Source organism: Artibeus jamaicensis, unplaced genomic scaffold (genome assembly GCF_021234435.1).
Source record: "Artibeus jamaicensis isolate MK-2021 breed Jamaican fruit bat unplaced genomic scaffold, CSHL_Jam_final contig_241, whole genome shotgun sequence".
NCBI lineage: Eukaryota > Metazoa > Chordata > Mammalia > Chiroptera > Phyllostomidae > Artibeus > Artibeus jamaicensis.
The window spans coordinates 4,839,665-4,860,359 of NW_026521509.1; the positions used below are offsets into that span (position 1 = coordinate 4,839,665).

The following is a 20,695-nucleotide window of genomic DNA, read 5'->3' on the forward strand; positions in this document are numbered from 1 at the left end:
CCACTACTTCAAAGCTATGGCCTAAATTAGATCTTTTGTTAGATAGTTTAGTTTAAAACATTGAAGGAAGCTCATATATTACTACGTATTTTATTTTATGCATTTAAGAACATTGTTATCCCCCTGGCTGGTGTGGCTTAGCAGAATGAGCACCGGCCTGTGAATGAAAGGGTCAGCCATTTGATTCCCAGTCAGGGCACATGTCTGGTTTGCAGGCTAGGTCCCCAGGAGAGAGCATGTGAGAAGCAACCAACCACACATGGATGTTTCTCTCCTTCTCTTTCTCTCTCCCTTCCACTCTCTAAAAATTAATACGTAAACTCTTTAAAAAATAAATAAAAACACTGTTCTGAGCAGGGGTCCATAGACAAAAAGGTGCAGTGATTCTGCTTGCTCCTTTCTCAAATGTATCTTTACTGCCACCTTGTGGTAGCCTTTGTTCAGTGCAAGTGAAAAGTGTACTGAGGTTTTCTTTCTCAGACATACTGTAAGAACTTTAACATATAGATAACTTGCGGGTCTGCTGTTATTATTTTTTAATGCTTTGATTGTCAGACACATCTTCCTGCCTCTGTACATGACTGATACTTTGTTTGTTTGCATGGCGGATGCTGTATAAAAGAATAGTAGAAGCTGCACATGATAATCTTCTACCTGTCAGGGAACCCTTTCCCTATTTGAGGAAGGGTGAAGGGCTTATCATCTCAATAGGATCAGGCATTAAACTGAGTTGCAGTTTCAGTAACTCAGCCAACTGATTCCTCTCTGTTCCTCAGGGATGGCACTCCCAAGCTGTATCACAGCCTGCAAAGTTTCCATCTCGATTGCACAAAAAATAGGTAGAATATTTGGTTTTTGCCCCTCAGAGATTTCAACATTGCTATTTAGTCTCTTGATCTATAAAAAAGTGGCAAATATCATAAGGAGGGAGATGAGTAATGTATTGTTGGCACAGTTCACCCTCTAAATGAGGAATAAGCAAACAATTTTCTACAAAGGACCAACCACAGTCACAATTTCCGACTTTGTAAACCAGAGGGTGTCCACTGCACCACTCAACTCTGCCTTCGCGGTGTGAAAGCAGCCAGATAACACATAAATGGACAAGTGTGGCTGTGTTCCAATACAATTTTATTTGTGTACACTGAGGTTTGAATGTCACAGAATTTTCACTTGGCAAGAAATATTTTTCTTTTCACTTTTTCAACCATTTAAATCATGTTAAAATGATTTTTGGTTTGTGGAGTGTACAAAAATAGGCAGTGAGCCATATTTGGCACAAGGGCCATTCTCCCAACCTGTGCTTCTGAGGGATACTAATCCTGGGAGACCATGACGGATTTCACCCTGCTTTCATCAGGTTTGGAAGAGGTCCATGTCACCAATTTTCCAAATTTTTGATTTCCAAAATAACATAATTTTTACATGTATGTGGGTGATAGAAAAAACAAACAAACTCATATCCAGAGCCATGAAATGTATAGCGAGAGCATTCACCTGATCTATCCTGTCAGGTGATCAGTAGTGTGGCCATGGTTAGGGCCTTATGGATGAAGAGACTGAGGCCTGAGGATTTCTGATCTGTGTATTATTCTAAATTTTGTGCTCATAAGCACTACTGTTCCTCAGGTTGTGGACCTTTGGGACTACAAGTGAAAGGCAGAAAGGTGGAGATGGTCGATCCCAAACGTCTACTGTATAATCTGTTCTGAGTGATATGTGATGAGGGTGAATGGTAGTGGCATGTCTTTTTCCTCTACATGTCTCCTTACGCTTTTCAGATACCATATTACCCATGACAGGCAGGCCCAGGGTTCCAGAATGTCAATATATTTTTAAAAACTGCAGTCATTGGCTACAGATGCATTGGTCCCACTGCTAAACTGTCACACATTTTATCTCCACAAAGATACTCTGGAATTGAAAAGCATTTAGAAAAGTGACTGGATATATTACATACTTTTCAGAATATGGTCAACTGCGCATTACTCAGAGTGTAAAAATTGTATAATTTATATTAATGAAAAAGGAGAGGTGGTGAGGTATAGAGGAAAAGAATAAAACTCAAATCGGGTTTGTAACTCACTGGTGACAGTTTTTATGAAGATTACAACATACAGATGCTGTATTCTACAACTGTACACCTGAAACCTGTATAATTTTATTAACCAATGTCACCCCAATGAATTCAATAAAAATAAATTTTAAAAAATCAACAAAAGAGGAGGAGGCTGAAATTAGAGACTAAAACTCTGGTTTTAAGTTAGCTACTGTGTGCACAAAGGAAAGAGCTTGGGCTTTGGTACCCAGAAGATCTAGGCTGGAAACACACCTCTCATAAGCTGTATGGTTTTGGGCAACATACTTAAGTTTCCTGAGTCTTGGTCTCTTTATCATAAAGTTATAATTATATATACACGTCAAAGTTTTTTTTTCTTTTTGGGTGGGGGGGCTCAATAAAGGGCATCTGAATAATGAGATATTATCATTATTTCCTAATTCTTTTTTGTACAGATTTTATTTATTTATTTTTAGAGAGAGGGGAAGGGAGTGAAAAAGAGAGGGAGAGAAACATCCATGTGTGGTTGCTTCTTGTGCGCCCCCTACTGGGGACTTGGCCCACAACCCAGCCATGTGCCCTGACTGGGAATGGAACAAGTGACCCTTTGGTTCACAGGCCAGCACTTAATCCACTGAGCCACACCAGCCAGGGCTATTTCCTAATTCTTTACCTCTGAGTTGGTCCCATTTCCCTTGCAGTAATATGACTTAATGGCAGTACCATTAACACTGTACAGATAAACAAACCTATGTAAGGCAGCGATCGGGGATTTTATGTGAATACATATTGAAATGGTATTAAACACTCTGTCACCTTCTTATTGATCACAGTAAAACCACTGCAGTATTTGTCTACAAGGCATGATTATCATTCATTGCTCCCCAAAAGTACTGATTGCTATTATCTTACAAGAGCAAAGTTCTTAGTATTATAATTGTTGCTATTTTTACTATTTGACATTGAAAGTTCTCCCAGTATCTAAACTAAACAAAACTGATGGTGGAAGCCAAAACTGATAGGGGTAAAAAGCATGAGGAATGGAAGCTGCTATCTCTTCCATGTAGATGTGACTCATATTTATAGCCTATAAATTGACAGAATGCAGAAAAGCACATTTTCCTCACATTTATAAAGTCATATTGAGTCCTTCACTCACCCAGCTAGCCAGTGCTACTCTATACTCCCAAATGCAAAGATCTCTATTGTGAACGATGTCGAATTAGGAAAGTCCCAGGTACCTGAATACCTCACAACCTAAACATATATACAAACCACAGATGTGAGAAAGAAAAATGTATGAAAACAATACATAAATAAGTTTAAACTAGTAATATTATGAAATTTTTAAAGGAAGAATGAAAATGAAATTGAAGTATCCAAACAAACCTGAGACGGATTCTGATTTGGTCTTCATTTTAGATTGTTCTGTTGGCGAAGCCAATGAGTGTTTCAGGTCGTCAGCTGTCTTTGCAGGCATTTCTATTTCAGCAGGGCTTCCTAGCTATTTACCAGGAAAGATTTTTCCTTCATAAATAATTTTACTACAAGAATAAAATATCTTATAAAATTATAGCATGCAAAGGTATTATGTCCCTTTATCTTTTTCCTTTTGTTCTTGTAACCCCCATTTAAGCCAACACCCACCCAAACAAAATATTTACTCTTTTAGTCCATTTAAACTCAACCTTAGTTTTTTCTTTAGGTTTGGGGAGTGAGTCCTTTTTGTTGTTTTTCGTCCACAATGATTTAACTGCTTCATAAATTTGCTGGCTTGTCGCATATGCCTTTTTTCCGGTTACCTAATTTAAAAAAAAAGTTCAAAACTTACGTTAGGTATTTTATGTTAACATTCAAGTCAGAATCAATAGTAAAGAAGTGAATTTCTAGATGATGTAACACAAAGCCCCATTTTCTAAATCTTATTTGAAATATTAATAGCCTCGCATAAAAGGCTAAAAAAAGTGTAGTTGGTACAATGCCAAGAATACGCCCTAATGCAAACCATGAACTCTGGGTGATAATGACATGTCAGTGTAGGTTCATCTATTGTAACAACTGTTGTGAACCAAAAACTGCTCTAAATTTTTAAAAAGTCTTAAAATTGTATAATTAGCATTCACACCATGAATTCAAAACTACATCATTTAAGAGGAGTTTGAGAAAGATAGATGACTGAGAAAACAAGACTAAGATGCCACAAAGCGAATGCTTCTGCTTAAAGTTTTATGTTGCTTTCCCCAATTATAAGGAAAAAAAAATCAATGTATTTCTATAGGAAGTAATACTCTCTTTTTTGTAGAAAAAATAAAAATGAACCGTAGTGACTGTTAAAGCAGAGACTAGGTTGCTGAATTCCTGCAGCCACTGTTAAACTTGCATTCATATCTCTTCCTGTTTCAAAATCTTCTGATTTCTTCTTTCTATTCTTCTCTCTCCTTCTGTGCAGCTCTAGAGCAGGGGCCATTCTCCCTTGCACAGCCCTCCCTTGACACGGCCAAATCTTGGTCTCTGTGGGCCTGACAAACTCTGGTGGCCTCACTGACAACCCTCCGAGATCCTACCCCACCACAGAGGTCTTTGGGCACTAGGTGGGTGGCAACCAGAGTTGGGGTACCCTGGGACTTCTACTGAGTGGTGTCAGACCAAGCACTGAAACAGATTTTGGACCAGTATCAAACTGGTGGACATTACTCGCTCCTACCTAGTGACTCAGGTTGGTCTTCCAATGAACATCTGGGTCCAACAGGGGCAGCTAAAAACAGTGGACTACTTTGTAGGTCCAAAGAGGTTGCTCAGGGCCAGACACAGACAGCATCTGACACTGGTCTGCACCAGACCCTTCCCAAGAGGCCCCCAAAACCAACACACCCTGTGGCAAACTTCAGATAACATCAGAGCAGGATCCAATTAGCCTCATGTGTGGCACATCCAAAAGGAGATCTAGGCAGGCACCAGACCCTGCAGAAGCTAATTCTGTTTCATGTGGTCAGCACCTGCACAGCAGCTCATACAGGGTGGTCAAGGTCAACCCTCACAGTCAGCCAGCCTGACAGTCTATTCCACACATGAATGAGCCAACAGCAATAATAGGAGGGCTGACATAATCCATACAAGGGACATTGTTTAATCATCCGGCTCAGGCAGTCAGGACAATGTGCCCCTAGGTCCCACAGGACACCTACCACATAAGGCCACCTTGCCATGACTGAGAGTCATAGCAGATCTACCTAATACAGAGAGACAAACACAAAGAGGCACCCAAAATGGGGAGACAAAAAAACATGCCTCAAATGAATGAACAGACGAAAACTCCAGAAAGAGAGCTAAATGAAATAGAGGCAAGCAGTTTAACAGAAACAGACCTCAAAAAATGTTTGTAATGATGTTCAAAGAACTTAGAACTTCAACAGCTTGAAAAAAAAACCATAGAAACCATAAAAAACTAGTTAAAAATGGAGCATGCAATGTCTGAAATAAAGAATACACTAGACAGATTAAAAGTAGGTTGGATGAAGCAGAGGATCAAATCAGTGATTTGAAAGACAAGTTAGTATAAAACACCCAATCAGAGCAGCAAAAAGAAAAAAATTACAAAGTGAGGATTGTTTAAGGGACCTTTGGGACATGAAGTGTAACACCAACTGCAACATAGGGTCACAAGAAGAAAAAAAGGCAGCAAGGGGTTAAGAACACACACTGGAAGAAAATAGTAACTGAAAACTTCCCTAACGTGGTGAAGGAAAAAGTCACACAAATTCAGGAAGCACAGTCGAGGACAATGCAATAAGTGCAGCATAAATAAAAGATGGGCACAAACACTTCAAAGATGGTGGAGAATCTGTTGAAAGTGATCCACATTCTGGAAATCCTGTAACAAGCAGAACACCTGAGAATGCTGAACATGTGCAGACTGCAATCAACAAAGATCAATGACCGATGGTGTGAGAACTAGAAGCTGATCTGGGGATTCTAAAAATGGCTGTGTCTGAGATTGTTGACACAGGATCTTGGCATGAAACATGTGGTGGCAAAACTGGTTTGGTGGCTTCTGCTACCAGAACAGAAGGAACATCACACTGCAGTTGCTAATAACTTGATTCAAACTGCTGACAATGAACCAGATCGCCTGAAGAAGGTCATAACGGGAGATGAATTGTGGGTCTATGGCTGTGATCTGGAAATGAAGGCCCAGTCGTCCCAGTGGAAGTTGCCTGGTTCTCCATACACAAAAAAGGCACAGCAAAGTCGCAGCAAGATTGAGACCACATTAACTGTGTTTTTTGGATTGGGAAGGTGTTGTCCATCATAAGTCACCCCTCCAGGCCAAAACTTAATTAAGATGTGTTAATTAAGGTGTGTTAAGTCAGTCTCAACTGACTACCTCAATGTTCTTAGTCAGTTGAGAGATGCAATATGACAAAAACAGCCACAGCTATGGGCAACTGGTGATTGGCAGCTTCATCATGACAAAGCCCCTGCTCATGTATCACATCTTGTGTAGAGTTTTTTTTTTTTTGGTGAAACAATCAAATCACCCAGGTGACTCAGCCCCACTACAGCCCAGATTTGGCACTCTGTGACTTTCAGCTTTTCCCAAAACTAAAATAACCTTTGACAAGGGAAGAGATTTCACACCATCCATGAGATGCAGGAAAATATGACAGGGCAATTGCAAAAACTGTGTGAGGTCCCAAAGTGCCTACTTTGAAGGGGATGGAAGTGTCTGTGTCCTGTGTACAATGTTTCTGGTGTCTTGTTCAATAAGTGCCTCTATTTTTCATATTACATTGCTGGATACTTTCTGGACAGACCTCATATGGTAAAGGTTTACGTATTTTTGCAAAAACCTAATTATTTTCAAACATTTCTGGAATAATTCATTCCTCTTTTACACATGGATCTGAAATCTCACCTTTAGCATACCCTCCTTTGCCCTACGAAGGAGGGTATGCTAAAGGTGACATTTCAGATATACAAAGACATATTTAATTTTTGTTTCTTTTAAAAAGATTTTATTTATTTATTTTGAGAGACAAGGGAAAGGAGGGAGAAAGAGAGAGAGAAAAACAACGTGTGGCTGCTTCTCACACGCTCCCTACTGGGGACCTGGCTTGCAACCGAGGCATGTGCCCTGACTGGGAATTGAACCAGTGACCCTTTGGTTCACAGGCCAGCACTCAGTCCACTAAGCCACACCAGCCAGGGCTAATACATTTGGTTTTGAATATTCTCTTTTGTCCTATTGGTCTATTTCATTGTCTGTGCTGTTAGCCTAGTATGGTTACCAAAACATAGTAGATGGATAAAAAATACTGGTTGAATGAATTTCATATTCACCCCAAATGTGGAAATGTTTTAAGAACTGTATTAAATTAAAAAATTTAGGAACCTGTGTCATATTACAACATTGAGTCATTCCATCCAGAAACAAGACATACTTCTAAATGTATTCAAGTTAAAAATATGCCCTTCAGTAAAGTTTAATAGTGTTTAAAAATAGGTCTTAAACATTATTTAAGTTTATTCATAAGTGTTTCATAGTTTTCAGAAACACATTATATATTACTCATTACATAAGTTAAAAATTAAAATATTGTGAGGAAAAATATAAAAAGCAAAGAGTAATCCCATCTTGAAGTGTATTTATAAATAGTGAATATAATCTCTTGAAAGGTATAGGGCCTTTCCTTCAGAAAAATACACATACAGTAGAAGGGCTCTCACCTGTCTTTCTTTTAAGAGACTTATCTAATTAAAGATATCTTAAGCATTTATAATACATGATGCTCACAGAATGCTGAATATTCATTGCTAGTAGATATTTTCCAATATGACCAAGTACTGTCCTTCACAAGTGATGTGACTGCTAAGAATAAGTTTTGTTTCCAAGTGTCTACATCAGTTTTACTATAATTAAATGATTTAAATGTAGAAAATAGGATGAAATATGAGTGTGGAAGAACTGTTGCTGTGTATAGGAAAATTAAGCTAAATACTTTGTAAAGAGTCAAAAGGTGTATTACTTTCCATTGTATAACTCACATAAGAGTGAATTCATATGGTTCTTGACTTTTTCTATCTAACTTATTTTGCTTAGCATGATATTCTCAAGGTCCATCCATGCTGTCACAAATGGCAGTACTTCATCTTTTCTGTGGCTGAGTAGTGTTCATTGTGTACATATACAACTTCTTTTTTATCCAATCATCTAACAAAGGACACTCGGGTTGTTCCCATGTCTTGGCCAAAGTAATTAATACTGCAATAAACACAGGGGTACATGTATTTTCACAAGTGAATAATTTTAAATTTCTCAAATAGATACCCAGAAGAGGATTTTCTGAGTCATATGGTAACTCTACTGTTAATTTTTTAGAGTAACCTGAATACTGTTTTCTATGGTGGCTGTACAATTTTCCATTCCCACCATCAGTGAATGAGGGTTCCTTTTTTTCCACAACCTTTTCAACACTTGTTAATGTTATTACTTGTCTTCTAGATAATGGCCATTCTAACAGATATGAGGTAGTGTCTCATTACAGTTTTGGTTTTCATTTCCCTAAGAGAGAGTGAGGTTGAGCATCTTTTCAAATATCTGTTGGCCATTTGTATGTGTTCTTGGGATAGGCGTCTATTGAGGTCCTCTGCCCATTTTTAATTGGATCACTTGTTTTATTTGTTGTTAAACTGTATGAGTTTTGTATATATTTTAGATATTTTTGGAGGCATTGTTTACAAATATCTTCTCACATTTGGTTAGCTGTGTTTTTGTTTTCTTGACTGTTTCCTTTGCTGTGCAGAAGCTTTGGAGTTTGATATAGTCCCATTCATTGATTCTTGCTTTTGCTTCCCTTGCCTTAGAGGTCAAATACATGGGATATAAAAGTGAAAGCAAAAAATGAATGAAGACAAACAAACAAACACTAAGAGACAGAGAACAGTGTGGTATTTATCAGAGGAAAAGAGAGTTAGGGGTTATTAAAAGGATAAAGGTCAAATGTCATGGAAGAAGAACTGACTTTGGGTGGCAAATACATAATATAAGATGATGTATTATAGAATTATACACTTGAAACCTATATAATTTTACTAAGCAATGTCACCCAATAAATCTAATTAAAAATTTTTTAAGTGAAATAACTATCAAATTAGAGACAACTAATAAACAAGATAACTGTGAAACTATAGGGGAAATAATACAAATCTGGGAGGATTCTACCTTCATTTACTTAAGTACTCATTCTACTGATTAGAAATCTAAACTGAAAATAGTAGAAGACACAGATATAGCTAACTATAAAAAAGATGCTATGGGCCCTGGCTGGTGTAGCTCAGTGGATTGAGTGCTGACCTGTGAACCAAAGGGTCACCAGTTGGATTCCCAGTCAGAGCACATACCTAGGTTGCAGGCCAGGTCCCCAGTGGGGGGCCCTTAAGAGGCAACCACCCATTGATGTTGTTCTCCCTCTTTCTATGTCCCTTCCCCTCTGTAGAAATAAATTTAAAAATCTTAAAAAAAAAGATGTGATGGATCTTCAGCTACGAGACCCATGCTCATAGAAAAGTCCCATTTCAAAAGAGAGAAAAATGAACACACATTTATGTTTTGATAAACCATATTTAGGATTAAAAAAACTTGATTTCTACTTTCATACTATTGTGGCTGTAAATGATTCATGATATTGTTCTAGTATTCTTAAATTTTTAAAGATATGTTTTGTGGCCTAATATATGATCTGTCCTGGTGAATGTTCCATGTGCACTTGAAAGGAACATGTATTCTGTTGCTTTTTCATGAAATGTTCTGTATATATTAGTTAATACCATCTTGCCACCTCACTTAATATGTTGTTTGAAGCCTATGTTTTCTTACTGATATTCTGTCTGGACAATCTATCCATTGAATAAGTGAGGTATTAAAGTCTCCTATTGTTATTTAAGTAAGTAAACAAAAATGTCCTCTTGTAACATTTTTGATTAATTGATGACTACTGATTTACTGATTCTGATAATATGAAATTAGAATGTATGTATTTTATACCTACATTTTTTCATTTGGTTTTGGGCAGGCAAGTCACATTGTCATATGTAACATTTGGTATATTCTAATATTGTATATATTCATGTCCAATATACAGGGTCTGGCAGAAGTAACACCTGCTTGAGTAGTGTTGGTAGGATCATAATACAGGTATAATAATTTATAGTTTTAATTTCCACATTTCCCCTAAAGTGTCATATGGTGTGCTTGAGTGTAATATTGTTATGTTACAGAATCACATGCTTATGACTTTGTGATAAAAATGGGCATTATTTGTGCTTATATAACATATAACATATGCATATATAATATAACATATATACACAATATTAGACTCCACCAAATATTACATATGACAATGTGACAATGTTATATGGGCATTAAAGGAAAAGTAAGGGTCCCAACTCTAGAAATGTAATGAACAATTATTATTTAACCAGAGAAGAACTTTTAGGAACTCATACCTATAACAATTTTACCATAGTAATTTTAATTTAAATATCGGCAATTGTTTTTATTTCCTTCGGTCAAAGTAAAATTGAATTTAATACCTTAAAAATTGGAAAAAAGTATTAAAACTAAATTTTAATACTTTCAATACTTTTTAATTAAAAATAAGAGGTCTAATATGTATGATCCAGTTCTTATGAAATTGTATCTGCCTAGTCAGCCACCTATTTTTTCTATCTTTATAAAGAAAATTAAAAAAAAATTTTAATTTTATTTAGTTATTTTTCAAGTACAGTTTTTTTTGTCTATTTCTCCCATCCCAGCCTCCCCCACCCCTTGAAAGAGGAAAAAATTAATATTTTTATTTTAAGAAATGAGTAGAATAGCATTCTATCAAATGTTAACACTGATATTTTTCTCAGTGGAAGATTTTCAAAGGGTTAGTTTGCTTTTCTACACATTTTTTTTGCAATGCTTTAATTATTTAAGGATGAGTAGGTATCAGTTTTATAAAAAAATATGAAGTCATTACTGTAAACTAACAAAAACAATCAGGGGCTGTTATCATGGCCAGGGGGGAGAAATGGACAGGGAAGTACGACACGTGCAGTCAAAAAGAGTGAACCTTCTGTGGGCCACAGTTCCCTTGCTGGTAAAAGAGAAAATGAGAAAGTTGAAGGTAATGAGCTCAAAGGTTTCTTGCAGCACTAATATGAAAGGAATGTAAGCAGCTAATTCCTGCATAAATTTTGGAAAACATTTAAAAAATAAAAGTATCATTTCATCAATCATCTCAAGTATAACCAGATTTCATGAATAATATTGGTTTGGTATAAGCTTTTACAATTTGATTATATTACAAGGTGCACAGGGCCCCATAAACTTGACGTTCTCAAAATACCGAATAGGCTGCTTTATCTACATCAGTATCAGAAGGGATGCCATAATAATAATAGTAAAAGGACAGAAAGTCCTTTTGGTAACATCATACACTGCTTAAAGTGTGAGGGGAAAGGCTAAATGTCAGTAATTAAGGGAAGAAGTAAAGGAAGAAAAGACTGTATATCCCAAAGCTCTCCTTCTCACTCCTAATATGCATTAAAAATAAAATAAAATACTGACAGGAGCTGTTCAAATTCCTAGGAAAATAACTGGATTTGTAGGTAAGCTCACAAGAAAAAGACAAAACTATCATATGCATTTTCATAGATAGGGTTACTTAGTTCCAGATGGTTTCAAAACTGGATTTGTGCATTTATCTTTATTTTTTTCTGCTTTCTGAAGCCTCCATTATCTTGTCTGGGTACCCACCAAGTGGCTGGTCCTTACATTATGTTAATTTGCTGAACGGAGAGCTACCAGGAGCTGGAATTCTCTATTAATGAAAAATAGAATTTTACATGGCTCCATGATACAACGGCATTTATCCCCATAAATTGTAATTCAGTCTCCCTGAACATAATGCTCAAACCAACATTTATAATGTTGAATTATAGTGAAACAAAGTCATCCTATTTATTGGTGATCATCATATGTCAGCAATGGCATAACCATGCTGAGATGCTAGTGTAATTTTGCCAATATAAGAGTTGATAACTATATGTCTCTGAAAATTAAATGTTGCAGATACCATATGACATTTAAATATTGCCACATCAAGAGTTTAAACAAATATTAAAATGTAGCTTTCACTTAGAAAAAACTTACCTTTGCAATTATTACAGACTGAACTGGGTAACAAACAGTCGCTCCTAAAGTGGCCAGTCCCAATGGATAAGCAATTTTCTTAAATCTAGAACCTAAGAAATTGAAATAAACTGTTAAATCCTTAACATATGCTACCAGAAACTTGATGCTTCTATAATTTTACTATTCTCTTTGTTCCCATTAAAGCCATCATCTTGTTAAATTACTCTTTCGGTAATAATACCAATCAAGATGCTAGCTACACGTCATTAAGGATCACAATTGAAATAATATCCATAAGTTGTCATATCCAATTTAAGAAAAATATCCTCAATCTAACATGATAATTACCTGCACAAAGGGCACTGATGATTTTTTCCTTTTTTGAAACTAGGTATTGTTTCATTTCATCAACCATGTTAAAACTTAAATGGACCTTTTTTGATTAAGTGTTTCAGAAGGTGAAAGATCCAACTAACTATAATCAGCTGAGGGCTGCGAAAAGTACAGAGGTCCTTCATGTCACTGATTTAGAATACTGAAGCAATGATTTAATAATTGCGAGAAACGTTGAGATAATCATGTGATTTCTAAGTGTCTTATCTAAGCCTGAGGGTCATTTTCAAACTTTTTCGGATGGTAAAATCCTTTTAAAAATAAATCTGAAACAGAGAATGTCAATAGGAACATCATTTATACAACTATTACCTTGAAACCACTCTGGTTGGCCTGCGGGAGGGAGGGGTGAACCCTCCTGCGCAACTTCTCCCTGTCCCTCATGCCACTTCCATGGGACCCCGGGTTCTGTACAATACTGTAAAACCCAGCACTCTAAGCCATAGCTTAGTTCCAATAGAGTGTTGGTGCAAAACAAAATGTATCTTTAAATGCTTGGACTCTTGGTTATCTTGAACTCTGTAAATATGATCTGAGCAATTAGAGGACAGAATCTCTAACCGAGGGCCAGTTACTTTTATTCTCTGGTACAATACTTACAATCCTTAATTGAAAAATGAAACAACCTACCTGACATATCAATAAAGACGAAGGTGGAAAATACGTGCCGACATTTCAAGGTCTGCAGGCTACTCTACAGGTTAGGAAAAGTAAGAACCCAGGGATATTCCTCTGTCTGGCTTCCATGTGAGTAGGGGGCTGTCTACAGTCCTGTCTACAATAGGCTGAGCGCAGAGGAAGTGTGTAGGTGCACTGCTTCAACCTCCAGTCCAGCTTTTCTTGAGAGAAAGACGGGGTTCTGTGGCATTGAATAAAAGGGTCTAGGTATATTAAAATAGGTCCTCAGTTGCTCTGCTACTCTATTCTTGCTCACAAGTATCTACACTAGTATTCTAGTATCTACAGTTTGCTTTTTTTCCCAATGTATTTTATTGATTATACAGTTTGCTTCTTGATTGTGCTAACCCACCGTCTCCTAATGCAGGTTTCCCTGACTCTGCCAAGCTCCCCTAATGCATTGCTCCTAAACTGGGACAGCCATAGTTTTACCTGATGGTTACTGTAGGTATTAAAAAGATTTACATTCATCTTCTCTTCATTTGATATGAAAGGCCAGTCTACAGTAAAATAAACTTCATTTTGGGTTCAACGGCTCTAAATGCATAAGCAGGAAAGAACTCTAGATATAGCCGCTAACTAGCTATTTTACTATTTATCATGGAACTATGGTGGCATTTCCTTCCCCTGGACCTCTATGTGTAATCTGCAGCATAGCAGGGTTAGACTAAACCAACAGCTTTCCAGCTTTTTAAACCATGACTCATATTAAAGAACAAAATTTATAATGACCTATGACCTATCTCACACACACACATTGATTTTCATTCTCTCTCTTCCCCTCCACTATTTACCCATAAGAAGTACTAAACAGTCTGATGTTTGCAATTCTCTTCTATTTTATTTTTTTAAATATTTTATTTATTTATCTTTAGAGGGGAAGGGAAGAAGAGAGGGAGAGAAATATCAATGTATGGTTGCCTCTCCCTTTGTCCCCTGCTGGGAACTGGCCTGCAACCCAGGCATGTGCCCTGACTGGGAACTAAACCGTGATCCTTTGGTTCGAAGGCCCACGCTCAATCCACTGAGCTACACCAGTCAGAGCCTATTTTATTTTTAATAAATAGACTGCTTCCTGTCTATTTTTAATAAATAGACTGCTTCCTGAGATGAACATGTTTATTTCACTATCTACCAAGTTAAGGTTTGCGGTCTGAAAAACACTGGTTGTTATTCTGGCTTTGACATTGGTTGGGAGATACTATTGTGAATGACCTAAGGAACATTGTACCTTACAAGTGGATTATCAGTTTTTCACAGAAAACTGAGTTAATATGTTTTGGCAAATTTCCTTCAAAATTTAATTTTTTGAGTCTCATTGTTACAAATGGTGATCTTGGGTTTTGATTTTTTTATTGAATAAATACTTTATAATATGTATCCAATTAGAAGTTGTTCATAGCATTAGAATAAAAGTGGGGTATAAGGAGCCATTAATATTAGTTATAAGGAGAGAGTAAGGTCTATTAGGATATGATATATATGCTAGAGTTAGAACGTTATAATATTCTTGTCATTCACATAGGTTTTGCATCTGACTACGTATAACTAAACTGATATCTGATTCCAGATTGGTTCAGAGTTGGGACTTCCCACCCTATGTAATTTAGTTTGGGGACAGCAACTGGCAACTGAGTTGGGGACAGAGGATGAATGCAAGGTGACCAAAATGGCTACTCATCAGAGAACTGCATCAGCTTAGTAAAGGCTGGACTGAGGAGAGGAAGCAGGAATGTGTGCTGAGAGGGTTTCTGTAACCTGAGGTGGAAGATGGGCAAATACAAAATGGCCTCTTTAATTCGGAGTCATAAAAATTGTTGCACACATGAAGGGTTCATTCCTTTTGTTGCCTGAGTAGTATACCTTTGTATGGATATGCCACAGTTTAGTTTGTTGTTGAAAGACACTGAGGTTGTTTTCAACTTTTGGAGATTATGAATAGAGTTGTTCTTAACATTTGTGTCCAGCTTTTTCATTTCTCTAGGATAAACCCCCAGCACTGGGATTACTGGGTCCATGGTAAGTATATGTCTTAACTTTATGACAAGCTTTTTGTCAAACTATTTTCCAGAATGACTGTACCATTTTGTTTTCCCCAGCAGTGTATGAGAATTTTAGCTCCTCTACAGTCTCAACGATACTTGCCATAGTTACCCTTTTTAATTTTAGACATTCTAATAGGTGTGTAGTGCTATCTCATTGTGTTTTTTTATTTGCATTTCTAGTAGCTAATGATATTAAACATCTTTTGAAACAGCTATATTCTTGAAACAAAAAAATTAATAAAAGTAACCGTGCTATACTATAGAACCTAAATATTTTAAGGTAGCCTATCCTAATAATATTTAGTAAAGGATTTCCTGTGAAAGTAAAAATCAGAAATATAATAGATATTTGTATCTATTTGTATAGATACAAATAGAAAAGAGGATATTTGTATGTTTAACCCCTACCTTTTCTTGCTGACAGCAAGCCTGCCAATCCAGAAACAGTAATCACTCCAATTTTCGGGAGAAAATCTCGAGGTGGATTCTTCAGATAAACATATGCATCTCAAGAAATCAGTTGAAAATGAATATAAGTGACTTATTGCAACTGGTATGATACACAAAAGTTAGAGACAGATAACAGCAGAAGGTTTAAATAATCTTCAAAAGAGTAACACAAAATAATGATTTTGAGTACCAACTTAAAGAGCTAGTTACAATAGTTACTTATTACAAAATTAAATCTTCCTTTCACAGCTGATCTCATGAGATTTGTGTTCTGAATAATACAGGTTATTATTACCCTTGAATGAAATATGATGCTAGACTCCATACCTTAATATGGATTACTATGAAGCAAATTCCTGATTGTCTAAGTATTATATACCTATAAGAGAAATGCTTCTGGACTTATTCACTCAAACACTGGTATGATCCAGTAGCCTTAGAGCCCCTGTTGCTTTTGGTTAAAACCAAGATGATCAGGCTGAGAAGTTTAAACAAAAAGCAGATGGAGATTGGGCAGAAGTCCAGATTTCCTAGCTTTTTATATATTTAAATTGTATGGGTTCTATGTAGTCCAAAACTGCACTTTCCTATCATAGGTTAATTACTGGGTTGGCCAAAAAGATAGTTTAGTTTTTTCCATAAAACAAAAGGTACATTTTTCATTTTCACCAATAACTTTATTTCTTTTTTAAGATTTTATTCATTTATCTTTAGAGGGGAAGGGAAGGAGAGAGGGAGAGAAACATCAATGTATGGTTGCCTCTCCTGCATCCCCTGCTGGGAACTGGCCTGCAACCCAGGCATGTGCCCTGACTGGGAATTGAACTGCGATCCTTTGGTTCGAAGGCCCGCGCTCAATCCACTGAGCTACACCAGCCATGGATCACCAATAATTTTATTGATTTGGATATTTTGAGTATGCCGGCTATTTCTCATTATTGGCTTCCAGTGAGTAGAGGCCCAGGAGTGCTGCTAAACATCTTCCAATGCATAAGACAGCTTCACAGCAAAGAATCATTTGGCCAAAACGTCAGTAGTATGAAGAAACTTCACAAACCACGTTCGACACATTCAGTCCTTCACAGCCCCTTCTCCATACTCTGCACAAACCTGATTTTTGCCTTGCAGTTGTGTTTTTACCTTTCTTGAAATAATAAGCATAATACACCAAAATTTTTGTGTACGTTCTTCCATATTCAATATTAAAGTGGCTGCACAAAACTTCACCAATTTTGATCACGTTTTTAAAAAATGCATGCTGATATGACAGCTGTCACAACACAATCTAACAAAATTGTTGCAAATGCAGTTAAAGACAACTAGAGCCATTCTATAGAAAAAAGCTAAATGAACTTTTTGGTCAACCCAATATTTATGGCAATCAGTAATTTAATTATATTCCTCAAAATTGATGAGGAATATAATTTGGAATTAATTCCCATGTATATTACATGATGACAATACATATACAGGTCACCAATCTGCAGAGACTTAAAATTGTAGCTGCTCTTTGGGTGCTGTATACATTTATTTTGACAACTGGCTTACACCAAAACTATTAGAAAGCTGTATCTGCAGCCAAACGCCATTATCAAACTAAAGACTCAAATACAATTGCTTTCCAACATTAGCTCAAATATCCTATGGTGACTGATTGGTACAGTGCTCCCTAACAATCAAGAGCAAAATACTATATATTTTAACAACAAATAGCACTTAATTAAAATGATTGATGACAATGGAGATATGTTTCTAATTTATGCTTTATGAGTATATAATGTAAAACAGACCTCAGTTTGAGTACAGGTGGAGCCACTTACTAGCTATGTGGTCTTGGCAATCTATTTACTCTTTCTAAAACAGTTTCCTCATCTGTAAAAGGGGAATAATTATGATACCAACAGTCACAAAATTACTACCAAAAGCAAATTAGATAAATTACGTAAAATGCTTATCATAGTGACTTAGCATATAACAATAGCCAAATAAATTACAAATACAATTAATTGCTTTATTGTTACCATAAACTGACATGCAGAGTATCTTTACAGTTGCTAAAACATGATAAGAGACAATACACCATGTTTATTTTTCTCACTTTTAAACCTTGCAAGTTAAAAAGACAACAGAACATTCCTAATTATAAATGGTTCACTCACATACCTTTACCAAATTGTACTGTATCCATTATCCCATTTTTCACAAAGACATAAACACCCTAGGCAAAAAAGAAAGAAAAAGATATCTGCATTATTGAAAACGTTGATAATTTTTTTGATTAAGTAACATCTCTGAGATTTTATCAAAATTTTGACTTAGCATTGCACCCAAATCTAAATCTAACCTTCTTATTTATTCACTATGAGGATATTTGTTGAACTTCTCTTTATTTCTTACTTTTCATTCTATTTAACATGCATAATTTTTGTGTAGTATTTTCCCCAAATAAACAAGTAAAGTACTGCCTATGAAATCATCAGAGCAGCGCATATAAAACTTATGGCAAAAATACAAAGATTTATCGTCCTATTTTATAATGGCCTAGAAAATTGAATGGGATTCAATAAAGCATAAAGAGAAACAAATTTCAGCTCGGAAGCAACATCTGATTAATAAAGACGCAGGAGCAACAGCATAACAATTTGCAGAGAAAACAACAGCAAAACACATAAAGAAAAATTCACCTTCCCTCTTTTTTAAGTGTGTACCAGAATAAGGAAAAAACCTAACTACAACATTTATCTCAGGATAGAAATCATGCTACAGAAACTAGTGTCCATACTGTTTTTAAATAGCAACATAAATTCTCTACAAATCAAGATTAATTAATCCACAGAGGGATTAAAGCTGTCAATCAAACATTTCCTTTTACCTGTTTCCAACTAATTCACTGTAATGCAAGAGATATTGTCACACACATTTATTAAGTTCTAAGTGCCATCTCAATGCCATCGGAAGAAAAATGAAGGCATGAGTCCTAGCTTGTGTGGCTCAATGGATTGAGTGCCAGTCTGCGAACCGAAGGGTCACCAGTTCAATTCCCAGTCAGGGCACATGCCTGGGTGTTGTGGGCCAGGTCGCCAGTAGGGGGCGTGTGAGAGGCAACCACGCATAGATGTTTTTCTCCCTCTCTTTCTCCCTGCTTTCCCCTCTCTGAACAACTAAATCTTTTTTTAACATTGAAGGCATGAAATGATTTACCCCTATTAATTGCCCATTTTCATGCTGTGTTTCATTTTGAAGGAACCAGAAAACACAATCTAAGCATATGGTCTTCCCTAAAATAGCTGCACTCAAACCACAGGATTAAAATAAAAAACGAGATTTTCAAAGCAAAGAAAGTAGAAATGAGTATATTAGATGTGAAAGGAATAAGTTACTGCTATTGACATATCTTGGTATTAGTAACTCTGTCTCACATATTCCCATGGTGCTTAGAGATGCATAGGTTCATTCTGTTCATTATGTTCTCACAAACTGGACAAAGTCACCACTGAACTACTTCTCTTTAGGGACTGTGTCCTGAGAAAATTTTCATCTTCATGTAACACCTATTGACTAGTTGATGGAGGAATCGCACTGTCAAAGAAACAAATCAGTCACTTCTCTCGGAAAATTCTCCTTAGCTGAGTTTAGGAATTCGCTTTTACCACTGGGGGTCACTGCTACTTCAATTTCAAAACATCAAGGAGTAGGAGTAGAAACTGAGTTTTCCCTGAATGACTCTAAGTATAATGCAGAATATAATTTGAGTCAGAAGTAATTTTTTAAGAATATATTACATCTTTAGAGAAAAATTAGAGAGCAAACATTGTTTACATTGAAGATGAAATGCATTCGAAGTGCCCTTCTTCAACCTAATTGTTTCAGGATATTAAAGAATATAAAGGTCTTTCAGTCTTTTTGTTTTAATTGGGTGATAGTTATAATAGCAATTTAAGTATCTCTTGGGAACAGTCTGCCTCACTGAAAATAACTTTGACAATAGTATAGAAAATTAGGTCTCAGGAGACTAACACGTGAATCATCCAGCTGCTGAAATTATTCAGATCTTAATTAGTTAAGATATTTCCCTCTGAGATTAAATGATTAAGAGCATGTCGTATAACTAGTATTATCAGAATTCTGTGACAGGCAAAAGTGTTTAGAAATAACACCATATGTTCATCAGATATTTTAAATATACTTTAGAATGACCAGAGTTCACAGATTTGATATTTCAATCAGATTAGAATTTTCTGCCTTTTTAAAAATCTTTTTAAAAAGATGTTATTTATTTATTTTTATAGAGGGGAAGGGAGGGAGAGAGAGAAGGAGAGAACACCAATGTTTTGTTGCTACTCAACACACTCCCTACTAGGGACCGGGCCCACAACCCAGGCATGTGCCCTGACTAGGAATTGAACCCATGACCTTTTGGTTCATAAACCAGCACTCAATCCACTGAGCCACACCAGCCAGGGCTAGAATTTTTTTTCCTAAAAAGAATGGATTAGAAATAAAAAGCTCAAAGTGTTGCAATTGGATAGGATAGATTTGAAGTAAATCTAAATCTGTACAGCTGGGTCAGAATGATAAAAACAACGGTACCAACATTATCATGATGATACTGACATTGGAGATATTGATGCTAATACAACTATGTTGACGTGATGATAATGAAACACCAATACTGTCCACTGCTGGGAATGCTGATTGAAAGCTAAGTATTAAAATAAGGTGAATTCTATTTCGGCCAATAACTGACTAGTCAAATTGGTCTTATGAGCTAAATGAAACAAGTAAAAATGTTGCTTAGTCAGATAAGAAAACATTGAGAAGTAATCTCAGAACTTCATGTAACAGGCCAAACAATGTTTTGTAGATGCTGGGTAACATAAATGCTTA

The 20,695-nt window shown here is 36.3% G+C and overlaps 1 protein-coding gene across 1 annotated transcript in view; it reads right to left on the minus strand.

Moving 5' to 3' along the window:
* APOOL (apolipoprotein O like) overlaps positions 1–20,695 on the minus strand; it is a 41,726-nt gene that overhangs the window by 2,694 nt on the left and 18,337 nt on the right. Inside the window, exons 4-8 of the mRNA XM_037133215.2 lie at positions 17,972–18,026; positions 15,767–15,865; positions 12,261–12,352; positions 3,748–3,861; positions 3,449–3,563 (exon numbers count right to left, since the gene is read on the minus strand). Of these exons, the coding sequence (XP_036989110.1) occupies positions 3,449–3,563; positions 3,748–3,861; positions 12,261–12,352; positions 15,767–15,865; positions 17,972–18,026 (475 nt within the window). The remainder of the gene's footprint in view (positions 1–3,448; positions 3,564–3,747; positions 3,862–12,260; positions 12,353–15,766; positions 15,866–17,971; positions 18,027–20,695) is intronic.